The following is a 25,742-nucleotide window of genomic DNA, read 5'->3' on the forward strand; positions in this document are numbered from 1 at the left end:
TTTTGTTTCCCTTCCATCCACTCTCAGTCCAGTACCCAGAGAGCTGCCCAAAGCATTCTTAGGAAAATTGATCATATTTGCGGAAACTGAGTTTGTTAAATAAGAGAAAACAAAAGTATGCATATCTAAATAAAACTAGCACGTTAAGGAATCATCACTTCACCTACATTGATATAAAATGACCAAGTATCTAAATTTGCCTGATATTTGCTATTTAGAATAACCAACCACAAAACAAAGGGACCCAGGAAATCACCCGGCCAAGTCTGAGAGCAAGACAGCCTATGTGTCATGTTCCTGCCAACGTTCTAGAAGGCCGTGGCACATGCTTATGTGGTCAGGCTACACAGTGACACTGATAATGAGCACAGTTTGTGAGTGGCTTTGAGTAGGTCAGCCAGGCAGACGGGATTTCTCAGGCTAGACCCCTAAGAAGCTGGGACTCCTCACCTCCTCAAAGTGGTTTTCAGTCCTTGCTGCCTATCAGACTCGCCAAGGAGCGTTAGGACAAATTATAGACACCTGACTCCACCTCAGCCCAAAGGAATCAGAATCTTTGGGGGATGGTGTCTAAGGATCAGTATTTTTTTTCTTTTTAGGGCCGCACCCCCGGCACATGGAAGTTCCCAGGCTAGTGGTCCAACTGGAGCTGCAGCTGCCAGTCTACACCACAGCCATAGCAACCCCAGATCTGAGCCACATCTGTGACCTATGTCACAGTTTGTGGCCATGCAATCCTTAATCCACTGAGTTAGGCCAGGGATCAAACCCACATCTTCAAGGACACTATGTTGGGTTCTTAACCTGCTGAGCCACAATGGGAACTCCAATCAGTATTTTTTCCAAAGCTTCCCAGGGTATTCTCCTGTGCAGCCAAGGATGAGAACCAATTATTGGAAGAGAATAAAGAAGGAGGGTGAGAGCTGAGCCAAGAGGAGACTGCAGTGACAAGAATGACAAAACTTACCTAGAGTGACTTGGGAAGAGGGAAATCTAGTTCTACTGGGATTCCCTGCAGTGCTCGGGGAAGTACTGCTAAACATCTGGCTTAAAGGAGCACCTGGCTCAGATGAAGCCTTCGAGAAATGGTGGTGAGCTATTACACTACTGTTATCATTGCACCGCAAATTCTTCTTCTTCTTCTTTTTTTTTTTTTTTTTTTTTTTTTTTTGCTTTTTAGGGCTGCGCCGGTAGCATATGGAGGTTCCTGGGCTAGGGGTCAAATCGGAGCCAAGTCTGCGATCTACACCACGGCTCACAGAAACACCAGATCGCTAACTCACTGAGTGAGGCCAGGGATCGAACCTGTAACCTCATGGTTCCTGGTCAGAGTTGTTTCTGCTGTGCCATGACAGGAACTCTGCTCCTCAAATTCTTTAATTATTTAAACATTCTTTTTCTTTTATTTTAAAATTGTGTTGTTGTTGGTTTGTTCTGTTCTATTTTTGTTTTTGTTTTTTTTTGTTTTTGGCCAAGCCCATGGCATGTTCCTGGGCCAGGGATCAAACCGGAGCCACAGCAGCAATCCCAGGCACTGCAGTGACAATGACGGCTCCTTAACCCACTGCATCACAAGAGAACTCTGAAAATTGTTGAAACAGAGAACTGTACAATCCTTTAGGTACCGACAGCTGGTGTTACTGAACTGGACCTACAAGTGTCAGGAGAAGATTCTGAAGGATTCAGTGCAGGCTCACATCTCGCTACCAACCTTCCTGGGTTGTTCTGATGGGTAGAGGGAGGAGAGAGAGGTTATTTTGGGGAGCACTGAGGAAAGGGCAGACATGGGTGGCACTCAGTGGTGTTTGGTAGGAAGACCTTCAGGCAGTACCTGAAGGTGAAAGCCTGACAACTGAACTGGGTCCTCACTGGCCCTGGACTCTGTGCCCCTTCTCCCTCAGGCCATAAACGTCCCCCACCCTTCTGAAGGCCCCCTTCAGAACTCGGGGTCCAGGAGGGGGAAGAGCCCCACCTTCCTCCTACCCCATTAGCTTCCAAGGTAAAGCTAAGGTGGAAAAACTCAGTAGGAAATGATCGGATTTCACTTGATCTGAGTCCTTAATTAACCACCCGAGGAACTGGAGATGGAGGCAAGATTACTCTTTGAAAACCCTCTTTACCTCTACCCCCCAGCTCTGCAGCCTGACTTGACTTAAAGCCAGAGCTGAACCACAAAGACATCGGACAGTCCGAGTTCCTGCCCTAAGACCACTAATCAGTTTTATGACCTCAGGCCTGTCACCCCACTTCTGCAGAGGCGTCCTCATCTATTAAACGAGGTTTTTCGGATTAGAGGATCCCTGAGGCAGAGCTACTTAAAGGGCTAGTCCAGGGTGAGATAAGGGGCTGGTGTCCGAAGGTAAATCAGCATCCTGCTCCTCTCACCACAGGGCATTTCTACGAGAAAAACATAATCAGCTCCCCTAGGCAGTGTGCCTGGAGCTGAAGTGGCTTTATATTTTCTTGCAGCCCCTCATATGGTCAGTGATTGGTGTCAGTTTGAGAAGTGGAAGTTGGCCCTCAAACCACATTTGGAGCAGCACGGCTTTAAAGTATTTTCGGGCTTCTGTTCCACTGCCACCCCCACCAGTCCCTCTCTACTTGCTGAACTGGCTCTAACTTGAACTGGAAAGTACCTGAAGGAGGCTTTTCTCTTTAACAGCTTTATGAGATATGGTTCACATACCATACAATTCACCCATTGCAGATGTACAATTCAGTGGGTTTTTTTTTTCACTATACTCAGTTGTACAAATACATATGTTTTTTTGCTTTTTAGGGCCGCCCTTGCGGCATGGAGGTTCCCAGGCTAGGGGTTGAATCAGAGCTGTTGCTGCCAGCCTACACCACAGCCACAGCAATGTCAGATCCAGGCTGAGTCTGTGACCTACACCAGAGCTCATGGCAACGCTGGATCCTCAACCCACTGAGTGAGGCCAGGGATTGAACCTGAAACCTCATGGCTACTAGTCGGATTCATTTCCGAGATGCCACAACGGGAATGCCAGAGTCGTACAACTATTATCACAATTGTAGAACATTTTCATCACCCCCAAAAGAAACCCCCTACCTTTAACAGTCACCATCCTCCCCTCACCTCTAGGCAACCACCAATCTACCTTCTTTCTATTCCCACAGATGCGTCTATTCTGAATAATTCATATAAATGAAATCATACAATATGCGATCTTTTGTTTGGCTTCCCTCACTTAGCATAGTATATTCACATTGTAGCATGTGTCAGCACTTTATTTATTTATTTATTTTTTTGTCTTTTTTGCTATTTCTTTGGGCCGCTCCTGTGGCATATGGAGGTTCCCAGGCTAGGGGTCTAATCAGAGCTGTAGCCGCCGGCCTCCGCCAGAGCCATAGCAATGCAGGATCCGAGCGGCGTCTGCAACCTACACCACAGCTCACCGCAACACCAGATCCTTAACCCACTGAGCAAGGCCAGGGATCGAACCCGCAACCTCATGGTTCCTAGTCGGATTCGTTAACCACTGCGCCACGACGGGAACTCCTATTTCTTTTTTAATGCTGAATAATATTCTGTGCCAAGGCTGTATCGTATTTTATTTGTCCATCTGTTTGCTGATAGTTATCTCGGTTTATCTTTTGGTTATTATGAGTAATGTTGCTGTAAATATGTGTGTACAAGTTATTGTATAAACATACATTTTTATTTCTTGGGTACAAACCAAGGAGTGGAACTGCTGCTGGGTCACACCACAACTCAATTTTCAGGTTTCTGAGAAACTGCCAGAGTATTTTCCAAAGTGGCTAGGAGGGGGTACTGGTTGGGCTTGGGGGTACAGAAGTCTACATGACCTTAAACAGAAAAAGAGGGACCCTTGTGTAGCTTTCAACAAACTCAGGTTTGGCAGAGTTCTTTGTAAATTATCATTCCTAAACCATGCTGTAAACATGATGGTCCACAAAGTAATCATTAATATTAGGGAGTTTGTGGAATTCCCGTTGTGGTGCCGCCAAAAAAAATCCGACTAGGAACCATGAGGTCGTGGGTTCAGTCCCTGGCCTTGCTCAGTGGGTTAAAGATCTGGCGTTGCTGTGAGCTGTGGCATAGGCCGGTGGTTTCAGCTCCTATTGGACCCCTAGCCTGGGAACCTCCATGTGCTACAGATGCAGTCCTATAAAGACAACAACAACAACACCCTGGATTCCTATCCTTGAAAACCAATCTGCAGAGAGCAAGAAAAGGCACCATCTACTTGGAGGGCCCCAAGAATTCTCGGGGGATATCTGAGGATCAGTCTACTGAGACTAGGACTCTTTCTTCCACAGGTAAGAGCTCCAGGCAGGCCAACATGCATGCTCCTCATTTTCTAGTGAGCAAGGATTTTGGCTTTCTCTCAATCCTGCAATGACTAATTGGAAATGAGGACAATATGTTGGTGGAAAGTTTCTGCTTTCTTATTCTGCTCTGCAGGAGCCACTGTAATCCTTACAAATTCTAAGTATATCACCAACATACTTCAGCAAATCTTTTACTTCTGCATTGCTTCCACTCCTAGGAGAACTCCTTAACCTAAATTCCATTTCACCTTTGCTAGCTTTTTTGGGTTAATTTCAGTCAAGCGTCAGTTTCTTCCTGTTTGATCTTTTTTTGTTTGTTTGTTTTTTGTTTTTTCCTTTTTAGGGCTGCAGCCATGGCATATGGAAGTTTCCAGGCTAGGGGTCAAATCAGAGATACAGCTGCCAGCCATGGCCATAGCCACAGCAACTCAGCCGAGCTGCCTCTATGACCTACACCACAGCTCACGGCAATGCAGAATACCCGACCCACCGAGTGAGGCCAGGGATTGAACCTGCATCCTCATGGATCCTAGTCAGGTTCATTAACTGCTGAGCCACGAAGGGAACTCTGCATCTTTTGTTCTTTTTTATGCCTACTCTAAAGTCTTACTTACTCTGGGTCTGAGCTGCATTAAATACTTTCTGGAACAAGGTGAGGTATAAATAAACATAAAGTTCCTCTAGTCTGAAACAATAATTGTCCATAGCTATAAGGCAGAAGGAAGAAGCACTGTCAAGAGGTCTAAATATCAAAGCTAGCTCTAATAACCAATACTGGCATCTCATTTTTGTGATCCACTAGGGTACATGAAGCATATATTAAATTATGATTCATTTACACCCTTTAATTTATTTTTTAGAGTAGTTATTCTAAAAGGATATAATTATCATTACACTTGGGCATTGTTCTTTCTTTTTTTTTTTTTGGCTGTCCCTTGACATATGGAGCTCCTGGGCCAGGGATCAGATCCAAGCTGCAGCTGCGAAAACACTGGATCCCTAATCCATTGTGCCGGACCTGTGATGGAACTGTCATCCCAGTGTTCCCAAGACCCTGCTGATCCCAGAGTGCCACAGTGGGAGCTACTCTTTCTTATTCTTTATTCTTTCTTAAGTTAGATTGTATTAGTGTTTATGATACAGATATTTGTACCAGTTCATCATAATTCAACCTAATGCACAAGACAACAGAGACCAAGCTAAAAGAACTCAAAGAATTCTTTAAAATTAAAAAGAAAAGGAGTTCCCTTTGTGGCGCAGTGGTTAACAAATCTGACTAGGAACCATGAGGTTGCAGATTCGATCCCTGGCCTTGCTCAGTAGGTTAAGGACTGGCATTGCTGTGAGCTGTGATGTAGGTAGCAGACGTGGCTCGGATCTGGTGTTCTGTGGCTCTGGTGTAGGCCAGCGGCCACAGCTCCAGTTAGACCCCTCGCCTGGGAACCTCCATATGCTGTGGGTGAGGCCCTAGAAAAGACAAAAAAGACCAAAAAAAAAAAAAAAGAACATAGTCAAGCACATAGTCAGCCTATCTGGGTCTGAAGCCAGGTTCTGAATTTCTTGGTGTGGGCAAATTCTTCACCTATTTGTGCCTCATTTTCTTCCATCTGGAAAGGGAGGGTGGTGGTAGTGGCTATGCTTACCTAAATCACTGGGTTGTTCCTATTTCTTGAACATTAAATATGGAAAGACGTAACTGATATATTCTTAGGACTCAATAATCATTAGATAACATTACCCATTGTTATCCCTCCACAAGTACTTGCTCTTTAATACCTTTCTCTTTATGCTGAAAGTTCTCTTATCCCCTCTGCTGGTTCCACCCACAGCCTTCAAGATCCAACTCCAATCTACCCGCCCTGTGATGTTCTCCCACCTCCTCCAGGTAGTTAGTTACAGCTCCCCTTTAAGCTCTGCAGCCTTAATAAACTTTCCTGTGGTTACACTTGGCACTGTATTATATATATCCTTATGTTTCTGACTTGCAACTTCCAAGCTCCTAAGTAGGGTCAGGATTGTGTATCATAATGTGTACATGTCTCACTCTACTGCCTTGTATGGTGCCTGATTTAACAGGCACACCACACAGCTTGGCTGAAAGAAGAGATCCTTGCCCCTCTCTTTATGGGACCGAATGGACTTTGCAGCATGTTGTGTTCTTGAGAGCCTCAGGCTATGTCTTCCTCATCTTTGTGTCCTGGAAACACATAGGAGGACACTTAGCAGACAAAGTCTGCTCAAAAATGATTTGCTTAGCCCAGAGCCACAGTGACAAATTCCAATCTTTCCCCTAAGAGCACCTACTGTCTGTCTACAAGATTTCTCAAGGGCTGGACTAAATAAGGAAATGTGAACCTTCACATCAAACTACTTATTATGAGGCCCTTCAGTAAGATCATAAACACTTTGTAACTTTAGCCTTTGAAATCGAACTGATTTTGGTTCTCTCCAAGACTTGTGCAAGCAAAGTGCAGTCACTGTAAAGCAAAGTGCAGGAACTCTTTTCCATGTACTGACTTTAGTGACATGATTATAAATTTTTACTCCCAGTATGACTCAGTCATTTATAGTCTTAATCATTATCTGTTTATGACTCAAAAAAGTTTCTAGTTTGATAGGATTGCCTTTGACCTGTTTAAGTGCTGAGGGACTAACAGCTTAAAAGCTTTGAGAAACTCCCAGTGAGGGCATTAATTCTCACTCCAACTCACAGGTTTAACTTCAGAGAGAGGGACAATTTTATAAGCGATGGAAGAACTTGAATCCTAGCAAATACTTTAGAGGTTAATGGGAAAAAAAAAAAAAAAAAAGCTGATTCAAAGCAATCTCTTTGGAGATCCTGTTGTGGCTCAGGGGAAATGAATCTGACCAGCATTCATGAGGATGCAGGTTTGTCCCTGGCTTTGCTCAGTGGGTTAAGGATCTGGTGTTGCCGTGAGCTGTGATGTAGGTTGCAAACGTGGCTTGGATCTGGCATTGCTGTGGCTGTGGTTTGACCTCTGTCCTGGGAGGGGACCTCCATATGCCAAGAGTGCTGCCCTAAAAAGACAAAAATAAATAAATAAATAAATAATCTTTCCTTTATGTAAACTTTGGCAGGCAAATAGGCATATAACATGCAGTTCATCTGTTTCATGACAATAATAAATTTCTTAAGTAAAAAAAAGTATTACTATCCTGGTTAATTTGTTTTGTATGAGTTAATTTTTAAAGAAAATATGTTTTGCATTAAAAATAATGTAGATAAAAATCTACTGGTGCTAAAATATAGAAGTATAAAAGTTATAAAACAAAGCCTTAATTTTTATAAGATTAGAAACATATTGCATGTTAAAATTTAAATATAAGGTCTGGATGGACATAGACTAAGGAGATTCCTCTGGCTGTATAATTATGCATATTACAAGTTTCCTTTTCTTTTCTTTTTTTTTTTTTTTTTTTTTTGTCTTTTGTTGTTGTTGTGTTGTTGTTGCTATTTCTTGGGCCGCTCCCGCGGCATATGGAGGTTCCCAGGCTAGGGGTTGAATCGGAGCTGTAGCCACCGGCCTACACCAGAGCCACAGCAACGCGGGATCCGAGCCGCGTCTGCAACCTACACCACAGCTCACGGCAACGCCGGATCGTTAACCCACTGAGCAAGGGCAGGGACCGAACCCGCAACCTCATGGTTCCTAGTCGGATTCGTTAACCACTGCGCCACGACGGGAACTCCTCCTTTTATTTTCTTATCTGTATTTTCCACAGTGAACTTGTATTGTTTATATAATGAGTTAAATGAAAGAATATGTTTTTGTTATAAAACTGGAAAATGATTCTTTTAAAAATTAAGCTGTTGTCAATTTAAATTTACTTACCAAGAGATTCTCCCCCGCCACTCCTCTGTTGTTAAAAACCACACATCTAAAAACCAGGAAAGTAATTTTTGTTATTTTTACACATGATTCTTACTCACAGGATAATATTAAAATCATCTTACCGACACTGTTTAGAGCATGAAAAGGTTCTTAAAATCAGTTCCAAAGACATGAGTATGTTTGACAATTTGATTTAAATGCATTAAAACACATTTCTAGTTCTCTAATTCAATATGTGAGTTCAAACTGGAAAACTGTTTATCAAAGTGATGTTAACTTTTCCTACCAAAAGCAGAATTTTTACAATTTCTTCCCTACATACATGTGTAGCCCTCCAATGAGTATTATTAAAAAAACAATTCTGAATACAAGTCAAACTTAAATGTTTTTGCCTTAAATTAAAAAAAAAAGTCCTCTACCTATTTTATTTATAACATTAATAAGTATCTATTCCTAACCTGAGAAATAGCTCTTGTTCCCTCGAGGCTCAGAGAACACGGAGACTGGAATTTTACCTCTGGTGAAAACATTACCAGTGGTAGAGCTGCAGGGAGCATGGCACCTGAATGGGAAATTGGGCTCCCACTATGGTAGTGCTTGGTGTTCAGCTGACTTAGGGGAGGAAAGACTACCTGTGTGACCTATAATCCTGTTTGCTTCTCCTGGGTCAATGGTCATACATGAGGGACTTTAAGGCAATGTTGGCTCACAGATAAGTACACAACAACAATTAGCTAACTAGTAGCAATGGTGGTTCTTTACAAAGTCATTCTGCATTGAAAAAATACTGTCAGCCATAACCCCACGTACACATTTTTGCCACTCTCAAACAAAATCCTGACTTATGTCTGCATGGGTTCTCTCTGATCTGGTGAATCTATGTTCATGTTCATTAAAATCCATTTTGCTTTTGTCTATCTACTTTTGTAATCAATCAAGGCCATTTAAGGTTCTAATTCCCTTCCTTGGTTTTCATGATTTTTTTTTTTTAGGGCCCTACCTGGTTTATGTGAAAGTTCCCAGGCTAGGGACAGAATCAGAGCTGCAGCTGCTGGCCACAACCACAGCAATGTCAGCTACAGGCCGTGTCTGTGACCTACACCACAGCTCACGGCAACGATCCTTAACCCACTGAGTGAGGCCAGGGATCAAACTTGTATCCTCATGGGTATTAGCTGGGTTCTTAACCCACTGAGCCACAATAGGAACTCCTTCATGATAGATTTAATGTAGAAGAAATAAATACAAAAAGCCTATAATTAAGAATATATGTGGGGCATTCCCTGGTGGTACAGTGGGTTAAGGATCCAGCATTGTCACTGCTATGGCTTGGGCTATTGCTATGGCAAAGGTTTAATCCCTAGCCCAGGAACTTCAACCATGCCATGGGTACATCAAAAAAAAAAAAAAAAAAAAAGGAATATATGTGACAATTTTATATGTTCTTGAATTCCCTTCTTTCAGGGCACTGCTGATTGCTGTATGGGTTCTAAGCATGCATGAACTAACTGACTACCTTAGTGAACATTCATGAGTGGGACTCTCCTCTCAGGGGATTTAGATTTCAATTCAGGATGTTTTTGCAAAGGAGTTCTTTTTTGCATCTGAAAAGTCATACAGGAAGTTTTATTAGGCCCAGCTGAAAAAAGAAAAATGTTTTAAATGTTTAAAATCTCAGAAATCTGATTTGGAAAAATGCTAGAAATATTACATTTATTGACTAATCAAAGATCTTAAATATATTATGAAAACATGCAGGAAACTTGGAGTAGGATCACTGAGTCCTTAATTTTCTCTTGCTAAAAGAATGGCAAGACAGACAGCCACTTTGTGTTTACTTGCATAAGCCCCTAGGTAACATGGCTAGAGTTAATTGTGACCTTGAACCGGGAGGCTTCCCGTCATTCAGAAAAGAACCCCTTTCAGCACACACTAAGTAAGGATAAAAATGGCTTCTGGGGCAAGGTATCTTCATGTGACTGCCCCTGAGAGAACCAGTGAGGGGAAAGAAAAAGATGATCTGCAAAGTCAGGAAAAAGCAGCCTATACACCTGGGATTTTCTTTCAAACTGCAGACTGGGATATTTGGACTTTCCTTTAGGCAACTTAAGAAAAGTGGATCACAACTCTAGTACCTCTTGCTAGAGGAGTAATTGGACTGACCTCTCCATTGCCTTTGTTCCTGACAATGTTCAATCAGCAGCTGTCACCACTGTATACACTTCTAACCTCGGGAATGAGGCAGAGTGATAAGGGAGGATGAGGGAGAAAGCAGCTAAGGAGGAAGGTAGAAGGAGTCTGCTGGGTCCCTTTCTCCTACTCCAGTTGGTGACAAGCAACTAGCAGCTTTCGTTTAACCCCTTTCCCACCCTGACCATTATCAGGGGATACTTTACACTTTTCATATAAAACTAAAAGAATGGCTCTGAAACAACTACTATTCCTGAGATATTTACTAAGCCCCTGTTAACTTTATAACAACTCTCTCCAAATAATTTTTTACAATTTCTCCCAAGCAAATTTTTTTTTTTTTTTTGGCCTGTGGCATGTGGAAGTTCCCAGGCCAGGGATTGGATCTGAGCCATAACAGCGATTTGAGCCACAGCAGTGACAACAGTGGATCCTTAACCCACTAAGTCACCAGAGAGCTCCTCTCCCAGATGATTTTAAAGGGTGTGTATATGAGGGAAAGTGTTGTGTAAAACTTATTTTTCCTACATATTTAACTATTTAAATTTTCTTCTCAAAACAGGGGAAATATAAAGAGAAGAAATACTAAATAAATTCTTGTGTTACGAAATTTCTATAACAGAACATGTTAACTAGGAAAGCAGGTGCCTTTTACTTCATGAAGGTTAAATAAGAGGTAGAGAGCTACCCACAGCACAGGATTTCTCAACCTTGGGCACTACAGACATTTCCGATCAAACACTTCTTTGTAGTAGGGCTGCTGAGAACCACTTATTTGATAAGGATTTTTAGGGGATTTTATCAGACAAATTTAAATAGTTTCCAGGTTTAGAATTCCACATGTCTTTAAGTCTATGAAAGGAAATAATAATCAGCAAAGGGTGGAGTGAGAGGAATATTTAGAGATCACTTTGCTGATTTCAGATAATAATAACAGATACTACTTAGTGTTTTCTATGTGCCAGATCATCTTCAAGGCAATTCATATGAATATCAATATTGGAATGGCTCATTCATTCAGAAATTTATTAAACAAACCAGTTACTAAATTAAAAACTGAGTTAGAGCTTGTAGGAGAAAAAAAAAAATATATATATATATAAAGTTCCTGTCCTCAAGAACCTAACTAGGTTGAAAGGAAATGCATCATATTTTCAGTTCAGTGACCACAACAAAAGTGATGTCATGAGGCAGCATATATTTCAATGTTCAATGAGTGGTATAGATAATAGAGCCCTATGAGCTCAGGATGGTTAAAATCAGTAAGCAAAGGATTCATGAAAACAGCAGAGAGATCTTATGCCGAGACTCAGAAAATGGTAGACTTCAGCAGAAGGAAAATGTGGGATATAAAATGGGTTGAAGGGAGCATGTGAGCAAAGATATAAGGTAGAAATGTATAAAAGTTCCTGAGGGATGTGAAATTAGATCATATCAGCTGAAACTAGTAGTTAGAATCCTACTAATGTGAAAATTCTATCATTAGTAGGATAATGATAGAAAATAAAGATGGAAAAATAGGTTAGGATCAAAATAAGCCTAGGGTTCAGAATGCCAGGTTAAGAAAAGATGACAAGGAAGTTCGGCTTGCAGAAATGTCATGGAAGATCCTGTTGGGCCAACCCTTCCATAGAGTAATAACTAAAAACTCTTGATAAATTATAAAGGCAATGGAGAACAACCAAAGCAGGCAGAAATGAAATGGGAGATGACAACTTGGAAGAAAAGACAATATTGGATGAGTTTCTTGTTTTTACAGCTTTTTGCCTGAAGGGAGGCACCAGGTGGTATTACTCAGTAATGGATAAAGGTCAAACAGAAATGTTCAGTCTCATGGGCTTAAAAAACAGAAACCAGAGTTTTTTGCAACTACAAGGGTTAGAAAATGAGAGGGTGATTCTCAGAAAAGAGATAGAGAGGCAAAGTGCTAAATTCTGGTTAAAAAAACTGAGTCCAAAGCTCTGGCTGAGCCTTCTGTGTGGCAGACTCCAAGCAGTCCAACTAAGGATGGAAAACTGAACAGAGATTCCAGCAGCTGTTTACAATAGAGGAGACAGAGTTTGAAGTATGAATTTAGCCAAATGTGCTGCCTGATAAAACAAACAAAAGTCAAAAATCAGTCTTTAGAAAATATATAGAAACTCTCTAGGAAAAGAGAACAGAATCCAGAATCTCTATAATGGATCATTCAAACTGTCCAAAACAAAATCCAAAATTACTAGACCACGAAGAAAGAGGAAAACATGATCCATACTCAAGAGGTGAGATAACTGATGTAACTGATCCTGAGATGGTCTACATGTTAGAATTAATAGGTAAAGATTTAAAGTAGCTATGGAGTTCCTGATGTGGTGCAGTGGAAACGAATCCAACTAGGAACCATGAGGTTGTGGGTTCAATTCCTGGCCTCACTCAGTGGGTTAAGAACCCGGTGTTGCCGTGAGCTGTGGTGTAGGTCACAGATGTAGCTCAGATCTGGTGTTGCTGTGGCTGTGGCGTAGATTGGCTGCTATAGCTCTGATTAGACTCCTAGCCTGGGAACCTCCATATGCTGTGGGTGAGGCCCTAAAAGGACAAAAGACAAATAAATAAATAAATAAAGTAGCTATTATAATTATATTTAGGGACAGAGAAGAAAATAAGCTTGCAATGAATTAAAAAAAGATGAAATATCAGCAGAGAAATAAAACCTATCAAAAATGGAAAATCGGGGAGTTCCCGTCGTGTCTCAGTGGTTAACGAATCCGACTAGGAACCATGAAGTTGCGGGTTCGATCCCTGGCCTTGCTCAGTGGGTTAACAATCCAGCATTGCCGTGAGCTGTGGGGTGGGTCGCAGACGCTGCTCGGATCCCATGTTGCTGTGGCTCTGGCATATGCTGGCAGCTACAGCTCCGATTCGACCCCTAGCCTGGGAACCTCCATAGGCCACGGGAGTGGCCCAAGAAATGGCAATAAAAGACAAAAAAAAAAAAAAAAAAAAAAAAAAGAAATTGCCATGGCTGTGTTCCAATTAAAAAAAAAAAAAAAAGGAAAATCTAGGAGTTCCTGTCATGGCTCAGTGGTTAACGAATCCAACTAGGAACCATGAGGTTGTGGGTTTGATCCCTGGCCTTGCTCAGTGGGTTAAGGATCCAGTGTTGCCATGAGCTGTGGTGTGGGTCACAGACACAGCTCGGATCCCATGTTGCTGTGGCTCTGGTGTAGGCTGGCGGTTACAGCTCCGATTAGACCCCTAGCCTGGGAAGCTCCATATGCCGTGGGAGCGGCCCTAGAAATGGCAAAAAGACAGGAAAAAAAAAAAGGAAAATCTAGATAAAATATGAAATATCTGAAATAAAACATTCACTGGATTTATAAATTGCAGTTCTAATCTCAAGATGGGAGAGAAAAAGATTTAGAAAAAAGAACAGAACTTCAGTGATTTGGAGGATGTTATCAAAAGATAAAATACACATGTAATTTTGGTCCTAGAAAGAGAGAAGAGAAAACAGGGCAGAAGAATATGTGAAGAAACAATGGCCAAAATTTTTCCAAATTTGATAAAAAGCCACAGCTCAGACTCAAAAAGAGAAAGAAAAGTGATAGTGGATTAAGGAAACAAACAAAACCAGAAAACAAATACTAAAATGGTAAACTTTATATCAACCATATCAATAATTATATAAAATGTAATTGGACTAAAAACTCCAATTAAAAGGCAGAAATTATCAGACAGAATAAAAAAGCCAAGATCCAACCATATGATATCTATAAGCAATACATTTTAAATATAAATACATAGATAGTTTGAAAGTTAAAGAAGTTGAAGTATAAGAAACATAAGAAGGCCAGAGTGGCTATAGTATTATCACATAGATATCACAAGGAGAAATAAAGGACATTTCACAATGGTGTAAGAGTTTATTCAGGCAGAGCTTCCGTGCCTGCTGCTTGCATCTCTCACAAGCGTCTTATCTTAATAAATCTATTTCTTGCTATAAAAAAAAAGAGTTCATTCATACAAAGACTAAAGATCATAAATGTACATATGACTAATAACAGAAGTTCCGAATACATGATGCAAAAATTGACAGAATTAAATAGAGCAATAGAATCTACAATCATAATTGATTTTAATATCCCTTTATCAATGAGAAAAAAATGAATAGATACAAAGTGTATGAATGACACTCTATAACACTACGTCCAACAGCATAATACACGTTCTCTTAAAAAAATGATACCACCTAAAAAAAAAAAGATACTACCTGAACATTTCCAGTCTCACTGAGGTTATAAAGGCATTAAGACAGATAAAAATAATGCATATACCTTTTTTTAGAATGTGAAGCATCAGAAATCAAACACGTAATTACCAAGGATATATTACTGACTGTATTACATACCCAACTCCTGATTATCACGTGGCAATGGAGAACAGTGAAAAATAATTCAAAATTTAAGAACCTCATTCTTCTGTTTCAACTCTTTGCCTATAAAATCTATTCCCTGAGTAGGAAACATGACTTGTTTTCTTGTTATGTCTTGAATTTCCCGGATAAAACTGAGTACTATGATATTACAGGTCTAGATTATCTTGATAGGCAACATTCATGGGATGTGAGGGGCTAGCTGTTCCCAAGTTAAGAGCCTGAGATATCCAAGGGTATAAAAAAGTAGTAAAGGAGACTATTCAAAAGTGACCAACATTTCAAAGAAACCTAACAAAAATCATACATTTTTCTGCAGCAAGACTGTACAGTTGAATCATAACTCTGTTACACATTAACTGTCTAGTTCTGGTGAAACTACTAATACTGTAGTTCTGGTTTTGGTTGGTAAAATAGGGATAACAATTATATATATATTTTTCTTTCTTTTTTTTTTTTTTTGTCTTTTCAGGGCCACACCTAGGACATATGCGGGTTCCCAGGCTAGGAGTTGAATTGGAGCTGTAGCTGCTGGCCTATGCCACAGCCACAGCAACGTAGGATTCGAGCCATGTCTGTGACCTACACCACAGCTCACAACGATGCTGGATCCTTAACCCACTGAGTGAGGCCAGTGATCGAATCTGCATCCTCAGGGATAACTAGTCAGATTCGTTTCTGCTGAGCCACGACGGAAACTCTGATAATAATATATTATGGAATTGGGCACATATGAAATAAGATAACCTGTGTATTGCATCTAGTGTGGGGCCTATCATGTGGCACCTACCCAACAAAACTAACTTTAATTTCAGTGCACCAAAATGGTAATAATAATCATTTCTTGCTGATCATAAGCTTTATGAATTAAAAAAAACCCCAACAAGTTAATATTTAATTAAATGCAGTTTTTTTTAGGCATAATATTTCAAAACCAGTGGCCACAAGGGGCAAAAGTCAAAGTTATCTCTAATGTGAGGAAGCTGAAAACCTTATTACATAACTAGCATAAAGAGTTCTCTTTCAGAGATTTCTTAGAACATTTTGTTGGAATCTTTTATTTTCCCAGTAGCTCTCCCATTTTCCATAATATTTACTCAGTTGCTTTCTTTCGTTTTTCTTTTTTGGCTACCCCGCAGTACATGGAGTTCCTGGGCCAGGGCTCAGATCTGAACACAGTTGCAACCTATGCCATAGCTGTGAAAATACCAGATCCTTAACCCACTGTGCAGGGCTGGGGATTGAACGTGTGTCCTGTCAGTGCAAAGACACCGCCGCTGATCCCATTGCACAGTAGGAATTGCTCAGTTGCTTTCCAATGTTCTCACATTCTATCTTCCTCATGTGAATTCTAACTGGGTCAACGTTCTTCATATCTATTATATCATGCATACATTACGCATAGGATCATATTAATGCTGTCTTTATAACCCTATGAAGTATAGGTATCTTTACAGATGAAAAAAGTGAGGCACAGAATGACTAAATAATTTGTCCATGGATCATAAGTGGTATGTGACAGAGCTGAGATCTGAATCCAGGCAGATCTGACTCATTGATCCACCTAACCAGCTCACTATGTTGCCCCATGCTATCTAAGCTAGGAACATTAAAGTCTCTTTTTCCAAAGAAGATTGACGCTCTGGGCACAGAGTGCCCCTCACGTGCATGCCAGCTCTGATAAAAGGAGCTTTATCTCTGAAAGTTTGTTAATTGAGGTATCATTTTCTAGTAGCATATCTTAAAGCTAGTTCCCTAGAGACTAAAACCACTGGTCAGTATCCATTATAATTTTTTCCCAGAAATACCATTAAATAAACTAAGTTCTTCATTCAGTGCTTTCTAATATTTAGCATTATTTCATCTAGCTAGTCTCATGAGTAATCTGTTAACCAACTCTTTCTCAAAACTTTAAAAATCAAGTTGTTTTGATAATGACAAAAATTCTTTTAGATAAAAACATTCTTGTATTAACTTAAAATAACTTCTTATCTAAGATACTGCTTTTAGGAGTTCCTGTCGTGGCTCAATGGTAACAAACCTGACCAGTATTCATGAGGACTTGGGTTCGATCCCTGGCCTTGCTCAGTGGTTAAGGATCTGGCGTTGCTGTGAGCTATGGTGTAAGTCGCAGATGTGGCTGGGATCTGGTGTTGCTGTAGCTGTGGTGTAGGCCAGCAGCTACAGCTCCAATTCAACCCCTAGCCTGGGAACTTCCATATGCCTCGAGTGTGGCCCCAAAAAGACAAAAAAAAAAAAAAAAAGATACTGCTTTTAGACTGGGGAGTAGTCAAAATTTGTCCTTTTGTTTTGCTGCCTGATTTTCCTTAGTTCAGCTTCCTCTTCCTTCCTCCCTCAGGAAGAGTCTGTAGATGACCCACCAGTGCACTCCCATTGCTTCAGGAAAAGTTAAATGTCACCTAATGCTTAGTTTCCACTGGTGCTGCTTCCCCTAAATAAATAAATAAAAAGCACAGGCCCAAACTTCAAACTGGAAAGTGATGGAACATTTATTTTAAAAATTTTATTTTTCTTTTTAGGGCCTCACCTGCAGCACATGGAAGTTCCAAGGCTATGGATCAAGTCGGAGCTGCAGCTGCTGGCCTACACCACAGCCATACTAGATCCAAGCCTCATCTGCAACCTACACCACAGCTTGCGGCAATGCAGGTTCCTTAACTCACAGAGAGAGGTCAGTGATTGAACCCACATACTCATGGATACTAGTCTGGTTTTTAACTAGTCATTGTTCTTAGCTACAATGGGGTCTCCGTGGAACATTTAAAATTAGTCAAATGTTAACCACTTTAAAAATCCTCTCCCACTTCAAATCTCAGAGAGGTAAATGATGGACAATAGCATCCTGGCTACCAAGAGGCAGGCTCTGCAGTGAAGGACAGATTTTGATCCTGTCAAACCACATCAGAAAATCAGTGCTTTCTGTTAAGTATTTAAAAAAATGTGGCAAGAAGGACATTTCTTGAAACATAAGCCTACAATCTTGACAAATTCCTTAGTTGACTCCTTTGCCCTCTTTTGCTATTTCTCTTTCTCTGTCCAAAGAAATGTGTGACCCACTCCTGCTCTCACCTCCTGAGATCATCTTTGCCTGCAGCAGCTGGGTGTCCTTCCCCATTACTCTACTGAATCTTCTCAAATTGTGCTTTATCCATCCTCGGCCTCCTTGCCCTTTTGTCTGCACCTGACACTGCTGACCTATTTCTTCCACCTATGAAATGTCTCTCTGGCTTTCTGATATTCCAGGATCCTGGCACTTGCAACATTCTGACCAGTCGGTGCTAGAGGTTGCCACTTATCTCCCATTATCCACCCTCTCCTTCTTCCTCAGTAACAGAAGTGCCCAATGCAATTTGGTACATGGCGGCTCAAAATAAAGACTTCATTTTTGAGCCTCCCTTCTACATAAAGAGCAGCCCCATGTGACAAAAGCAAAACTGGTGTGCACAATGGCTGGAAAGCATCCGAGGAAGATGGTGCATTCTCTAGTCTCCTTTTTTCTTCTTCTTGAGTGTTGGAATGCAGATGTAATAGCTGGAGCTGAGGCAGCCGTGGGTTATGAAGCACCATGATAAAACTTAGTTTCCTGACACTATAGAGCCCTGGTCTGACTTCTTGGATCTTCACATGAGAGAGAAATAAACTTGTGTCTTGCTTGAGTCATTGTTATTTTGAGTTTTCTGTCACTTGCTGTCAATCCTAGTCCTCTCTAGTGCATTTCTTCCCTATTACTGAATGTCACTTCCACTAGACTGTGCATATGCTCTTTGAGAATATAGGTTCTGATACTGTACTTTACAGTTCCAAAATACTTAATGACTGACCTAGATTCCAATGAGCTTATTAACACATAATTCTGTATGGGTCACTCTTTTTTTAATATTAGTTGGAGGTGGAATAAAATAGCAGATAAAAGCTCTCAATAAAAAAGGTCAGAGGAGGCCTCACTCAGTGGGTTAAGGATTCAGCAGCACCAAGATGCAGATGGATCTGGTGTTGCCAGTGGCTGTGGTGTAGGCCCCAGGTACAGCTCTGAATCAACCCCTGGCCTAGAAACTTCCATATGTCACAGGTACAGTGGAAAAAGAAAAAAATATATATATGCAAATAAATAAAAGAGGTCAGAGTAAAATATGGTTTAAGAAGTTCTCAGAGTTACTGTTTTTCTTCCTGACTTTAGATGAAGTGCTAGAACTTAATTCAGAGAATGGAAAAAAGATTTAAGAAAACAGGATTTATCCTGGCATACAAAATGATATCTATCAGGCTATGTTACTGAGAAGAATTTTTTTTTTCTTTTTTGGCCATCCGGAGGTATATGGAGCTCCTATACCAGGGATCAGATCTGAGCCACAGCTGTGGCAATGCCGGATCCTTAACCCACTGTACTGGGCTGGGGATTGAACCCTCATCCCAGCACTCCCAAGATGCCACTGATCCTTCCTTGCCACAGCGAGAACTCCCCGAATAGAATTAGAATTTTTAAGAAAGAAAACTTGGGAGTTCCCATTGTGGCTCAGCAGTACCAAACCCTACTTCTATCCATAAGGATGTGAGTTCGATCCCTGGCCTTTCTCATTGGGTTAAAGATCTGGCATTGCAGTGAGCTGCAGGTGTAGATTGCAGACACGGCTTAGATCCTATGTTGCTGTGACTGCGGTGTAGGCCGGCAGCTGTAGCTCTGATTCAAGCCCTAGTCTGGGGAACTTCCATATGCCGCAGGTGCAACTGTAGAAAAAAAAAAAAAGGCAAAAAAAAAAAAAATCTTGAAGAAATGGGTGTGGTTTCTAACCACTTTTCAATCACATGGGTCCAGCTTATTAGAGGGAATGACTTTTTCTCCAGGCCTCTGGTTTCTGTGAGTGCTTCTCTCTAAATGTACTCCTGGCCTTTCCTACTTCTTCACTTGCTCTCCAGGAGATGAAGGACTTGGCTGATTGATACAATTTGGAAGAATAACTGGGGTTGTCTGGCTCAGCAATTCTCTTCTCCTCTCAGGGGTGAGTTTTTTCAGGGCATACACAGTGCACTCTGCCAGTGAGGATGGACTACATGCTGGCAGGCCAAGTCCTTCCCGTTCAGTTCTATTGACCTTTGACTTTTCAGCCTTTGCTCACAATTACCTTAAATGAACCTCAGCTTAGTTTCCTTTCACTATTAATTTTGTTTCGTTTTGTTTTTTTTTTTTTCTTTTTGTTGTTATTGTTGTTGTTGTTGTTGCTATTTCTTGGGCCACTCCCGCAGCATATGGAGGTTCCCAGGCTAGGGGTTGAATCGGAGCTGCAGCCACCAGCCTACGCCAGAGCCACAGCAACGTGGGATCCGAGCCGTGTCTGCAACCTACACCACAGCTCAGAGCAACGCCGGATCGCTAACCCACTGAGCAAGGGCAGGGACCGAACCCGCAACCTCATGGTTCCTAGTTGGATTCGTTAACCACTGCGTCACAACGGGAACTCCTCACTATTAATTTTGAATGAGTGGACTTTAAACAGAAAAGTCGTGTGTCTTTGTTAGTTTTCAGGTACAGGGAAAAAAGATTCACTTAACAGTAACAACAGGAAACCCTTAGGTTTCATTTGACAATATGCCAGGAGTTAGGTTCTCTCTAATGTCTAAATCTTAACTCACCAGTAGAGCATCACTGCTTCCCTGGTGACCTGACAGAATTCATGACCCTCCCAACATACTCAACCTTTACATAAGGTAGGAAAATTGGGCCTGAGTCAAGTGCACCCTCACGATATTGGGCTGTTCACACTGTCTATGAAACTAATGTCTAAGAGACATTACAATAACATCAAAGCATTCTTGCAAGGAAGCTAGATGTTTGTATTTCCTACATGGTAGGTTTGCTCATACTTGCTCTTTAAATTATAAAAAATGTCCTACTTTGCTCAGGGAATAGAAGGTCTAGGAAGGAAGACAGAAACCTTTCTAAAAACCCACTTTGTTCAGGGCACGAAACCAAACACTTTACACATTCTAATTCATTTAAACTCTGTAGTAAGCAAGAAGCTATGATTGGGGAAGTTAAAAGTTAGTTGTGCAAGGTCACTCAGTAAGTGCTGGCTCTAACATCAGAACCCAGACCTGGCTCTGAAGCCCATGCACACCCCTGCTCCCCATATTACATAACCTCCGGCAAGCCCTGTTACCTACTAGATCCAATGCAACAGTATCAGTGACATGGATCTGTTTTGCAGCCTAAGGACTCAACCCAGTCTTGTGCCAAAGTCCCAGGGCATTTTTTATTGGCTGTCGGTGGCAGATTGCAAACACATTTAATAGCCTTACTTCCTATCAAGAGATGGCGTCCGTATCCCTACCCTTTGACTCAGGGCTGACCACATGACTTTTGTTTTGACTATAACATGGCAGAAGCAACATTGTGAAAGTCCTCAGCCTTGGGCCTGAAGAAGTTCTTGCAGCTGTAACTTTTGGACTCTTGGAACCCTCTGCCAACAAGTGCACCTGAGGTAAGCCTGATGGTAGATGAGAGACCACGTGGAGCTGAGATGAGTCACCCCTGCTGATGGCTCCCAGGCATGGCATTGTCCTGGCTGTGGACCACAAATGCACAAATGATCCCAGCCAAGACCAGAAGAGCCACCCAGCTGAGCTAAGCCCAAATTGCTGACCCACAGAATTGTGAGCAGAGTGCTGGTTGATTTTAGCTATTAAGTTTGGGGATAATTTGTTATACAACAATAGCTAACCCTCTCCAACCCGGATTCAAAGATTTCTTGCAGTTAAAACCAAATGGGAGTTCCCTTCGTGGCTCAGCAGTTAGTGAACCCGACTAGCATCCATGAGGATGCGGGTTTGATCCCTGGCCTCGCTTGGTGGGTTAAGGATCTGGTGTTGCCGTGAGTTGTGGTGTAGGTTGCAGATGCAGCTTGGATCCAGATTTGCTATGGCTGCGGCACAGACCAGCAGTTATAGTTCCGATTGGACCCCTAGCCTGGGAACCTCCATATGCTGCAGGTGCGGCCCCCCAAAAACCAAAAAAAAAAAAACAAACCCCAAATGGGGATAAGCCCAAAGGCCACTGAGAAGTTTATTGACCACTGCTTATTCTACCTTCAAGTCCAGTGTCACTCAGCATTAGAGCTTCCTGCACCCAAATAATCTGGGTCTTCAAGCAGTGACCTAGTTCAGCCTTTCCCTCTCATGAGCCCCCTGTGGAAAGGACAATTTCTCACAAGTCTTTCCATCTTTTCACAGTACCCAGCACAAAGCCTTCCTTATACTGTACATTCTCAATATAATTTCTGAATTGAGAAGATATTTTAACCCTTAGGGAAGCCAGAACCTTCCAACCTTCCAGCACAGTGCAATGATAGCCATGGTAATAAATTCTGGCAGCTTTTACAAGTGATGGAAAAAAGTCTCGCATACTGGTAACTCCAGGGTTTATGAGATTCAGACCTTGAGTTTCAACTACATTGTTTTTAAAAACACTTTCTAAGTCTTAGGAGACAGTTCAGACCAAGTATAGAATCACCAATTTAAATATGTACAAAAGACTTTATGATCTGTACTTTTTGAGCATGACTAAGTTTTAGCAAAAAACTGGCATCAAGCCTCACATCTAACTGATGGGATAATGATGAATTCCTGCTATTTCTTGGTGCAAATTTAATTGGAACCATAATCCTGGAATACTCCAGCAAAGCTTCCAAGAGACTGTCACCTCTTGAACAAAACAGGCTTTATCTATAAAAAATCAGAGTTAACTTAGTAAAATTGAGTTAGTTCTTATGGTATTTTCTTCTTTATATCAAAACATTTTTATTAATATAAAGTCAACCTCAGTTTTTCACACAAACAAGTATTTCAAGCTTAAGAAAAGATACAACTCTATTTTAAATGCAACTCAGATTGATCCCACTACAATAATTACCATCAGCTAAAAAAGACTGAGGCACAAAGAAGCACAGTATCTTTCATAATGACCGTCTTTTAAATTTTAAAGCTGAAACAGAAACTTAAAGTTGCAAAGTTGCTTGCGAAAATCAAATAGGATCTGGTGACCGAGCTGAATAATGGTTACTCAAAAACAGCTGTGCCATCATTAACTGGACACTAGCCATGCACACCTGCAAACTCAGACAGAAAAAGCACAGATCACCTTTGGAAGAATAAGGGTGACCTACAAGTTGATTCTGAATATTTATTTATTTATTTATTTTTGGGTCTTTTTTAGGGTCACACCCACGGCACATGGAAGTTCTCAGACTAAGGGTCGAATAGGAGCTGCAGATGCTGGCCTATACAACAGTCACAGCAATGCCGGATCTGAGTCAAGTCTGTGACCTACACCACAGCTCACAGCAACACCCGATTTTTAATCCACTGAGTGAGGCCAGGGATCAAACCCGCAACCTCATGGTTTCTGGTCGGATTTGTTTCTGCTGCACCACGATGGGAACTCCCGAATATTTCTTACACTTGAGATCTGAGCAATGAGACAAGGTGAGTGGATACAGGGCTCAAATATGGAGGGTAACATGAGGGCCACTGTGTAGTCTCTCAGGGTTTGTAACTGCTATTCTCCACAGCAGTTGCTTCAATGGGGCCTACTACTTCTTAGACTTGGGTCCAATGTCAATTCCTAGGTGATTCTAATTTCATTCAGGCAAAATCTGCTGAGTACCTAAGTGCTATTTCCTACGAAATGCTTCAGTTATACATTTTCCTGAGAAAAGGACAGGAGGTAGAAGGGAAAAATAATAATGTAGGGAATTGCCTAATCCATGTGAGAAATAACAAGTGTTTCTGAAACAAACACATAGATATATTTAAGCTTCATTTAGAATGACTTAAGTGAAAAATAGAAGAAATCTTTCACTGGTACCTGTATCCCAACTCTTCACTAAGGTGGATCATATGAAGGATATATGATTCCTTGCTTGTTCCAGTGAGGCCGGGCAACAATAAGACAGTAGGTCGGGTGCTAGCATCCATATAACACTTACTGCTATCATTATCAAACCAGTCCAGTGAAATCTGTCCTCCATCTGCAGTTTTAATAAGTTCACTAAAAGAAATAATTCAAAAGATATACTCATTAAGTGTTTCAAGTCATTAGTACATTATTAATACAATATAGGACATTATTTGGTCATCTCAAAATAATTTTTTTCCTTTTTTTTTTTTTTTTTTTTGGCCTGCACCTGAGGCATACAGAGGTTCCCAGACTAGGGGCCCAATAGGAGCTATAGCTACGGGCCTATACCACAGCCACAGCAACGAGGGATCTGAGCCGTGTCTGCAACCTGCACCACAGCTCACAGCAACAATGGATCCTCAACACACTGAGTGAGGTCAGGGATTGAACTCACAACTCATGGTTCCTAGTCTGATTTGTTTCCGCTGTGCCATGACGGGAATTCTGTCTGAAAATAATTTCTTCCAGCATTCACTAATACACACATCACTTTCTTTCATCACAAGAATGTCATGAAACTAGTACCATAAAGCATTTCCAGCAACATCAGTAAAAGGTAGTACATAAAAATAAATTTCAAACTGTTACAAGTGTTCATTTTAATCATTTCCTCATTACTCTAAAACACCCAGCATTTAACCCCTACTTGACTGAGGTCACCCAAATAATTCAATAGGGAATTATGAATAAGTAAAATGCTGATATGATCACGGCTCTAGTTCTTTGACTCAATAATGCAGTCTCCTTACAGCATATGTTACAAAACTTGCTTCTTTAACACTTCAAAGTTACTTCTCACACAGTATCAATGAACTTGTCCCAAACAGTGCAAGTTTCAGGCAACAAAAGAAACTCCAGAAGGACTAGATGACTCAGGAAAATTAATAATCAGCACTACTCGAGTTCCCATTGTGGCTCAGCAGAAATGAATCTAACATCCACGAGAATGCAGGTTCAATCCCTGGCCTCGCTCAGTGGGTTAAGGATCTGGCATTGCTGTGGTGTAGGTCGCAGACATGGCTCAGATCTGCTGTTGCTGTGGCTGAGGAATAGGCCAGCAGCTGTAGCCGGGATTTGACTCCTAGCCTGGGAACCTCCATATGCTGTGGGTGTCGCCCAAAATAGACAAAAATAATAATTATAATGGGCACCATTTAAATCTGCTGTTACTGATATATTCTGGGCCATATCTTTATCACCTCAAGGACATTGTCATCAAGAACCCGTTTGCTTATCAATATGAAGTCCTTTTACTGGGGTCCTCCAAATTAACTGGCATCCTTCTCACCCCCACCCACCCTCACCCTCAGCTCAAAGCTCACCCCCAGCTCAAAGCTCACCCCCATCTCACTTTCACACTCTCTCATCAAAGGATGCAGGTCCTGAAGGACAGGTGCATGACAAATTGGAAAAGAGTAACCCCCAAACACTTCTCTCATCTTAGAAATAAACCACTTACATCAGAGCACCCCCCCAATAGTGAAAGGCAATATCTGAATACTTCCCTACAACTGTGTGCGGCAGACATAACTCCCATTTTCATTCCCCCTTTCTTTTCTGTATACTTACCAAGAACTGGGGGTATGCGAAAACCTGATTTTGAAGAAATGACCGAAAATGTAAATTTACGTACTTCCGGTACTGCACCAGGGGCTTGGAAGTGATGAAAGGTCTCAGCAGTGTCTGTCCTCGACTCTCCCAGCACCAGACCGTCGGGTAGTATGTTTCTGTTACCACAGGACAGTGGTCCTGAAGGAAGCGGCTAAAACTCTCACCCCCCGTCACCAGCTGGGGCTTCTGTGGGGAAAGCCAGTGTCAGTGTAGGGTCCGGAACAGAGTAAAGTTTCTGCCAACCGTAAACCAGAAACGAGCGCAGACTCGTCCCTCGCGCGCGATCCCTCCGATTACATATCCTTCTGGAAGCCCGAAGCAAATAATTCAAGCACAACGAACTTGAAAGTGGTTTATCAAGGCCCTCTAGGGAAGGCGAGAGTTGACATGC

At 41.5% G+C, this 25,742-nt stretch overlaps 1 protein-coding gene across 9 annotated transcripts in view; it reads right to left on the reverse strand.

Moving 5' to 3' along the window:
• ABHD3 (abhydrolase domain containing 3, phospholipase) overlaps positions 1-25,742 on the reverse strand; it is a 66,606-nt gene that overhangs the window by 19,304 nt on the left and 21,560 nt on the right. For 7 of the 9 annotated variants that reach the window (XM_021096170.2, XM_084964395.1, XM_021096171.2 and 4 more), the window contains 3 exons: positions 25,374-25,537; positions 23,648-23,830; positions 8,169-8,214 (listed from right to left, as the gene is read on the reverse strand). In XM_021096170.2, coding sequence (XP_020951829.1) covers positions 8,169-8,214; positions 23,648-23,830; positions 25,374-25,537 — 393 coding nt within the window. Of the gene's footprint in view, positions 1-8,168; positions 8,215-23,647; positions 23,831-25,309; positions 25,538-25,742 lie in introns of all 9 variants that reach the window. The other 2 variants (XM_084964397.1, XM_084964396.1) reach the window with 1 other exon arrangement.

The sequence above is a fragment of the Sus scrofa genome, chromosome 6, assembly GCF_054392235.1.
Source record: "Sus scrofa isolate SSC_HxYL_T2T_F1_AM1 chromosome 6, Sscrofa_HxYL_maternal_Yorkshire_Landrace_v2.0, whole genome shotgun sequence".
Lineage (NCBI taxonomy): Eukaryota > Metazoa > Chordata > Mammalia > Artiodactyla > Suidae > Sus > Sus scrofa.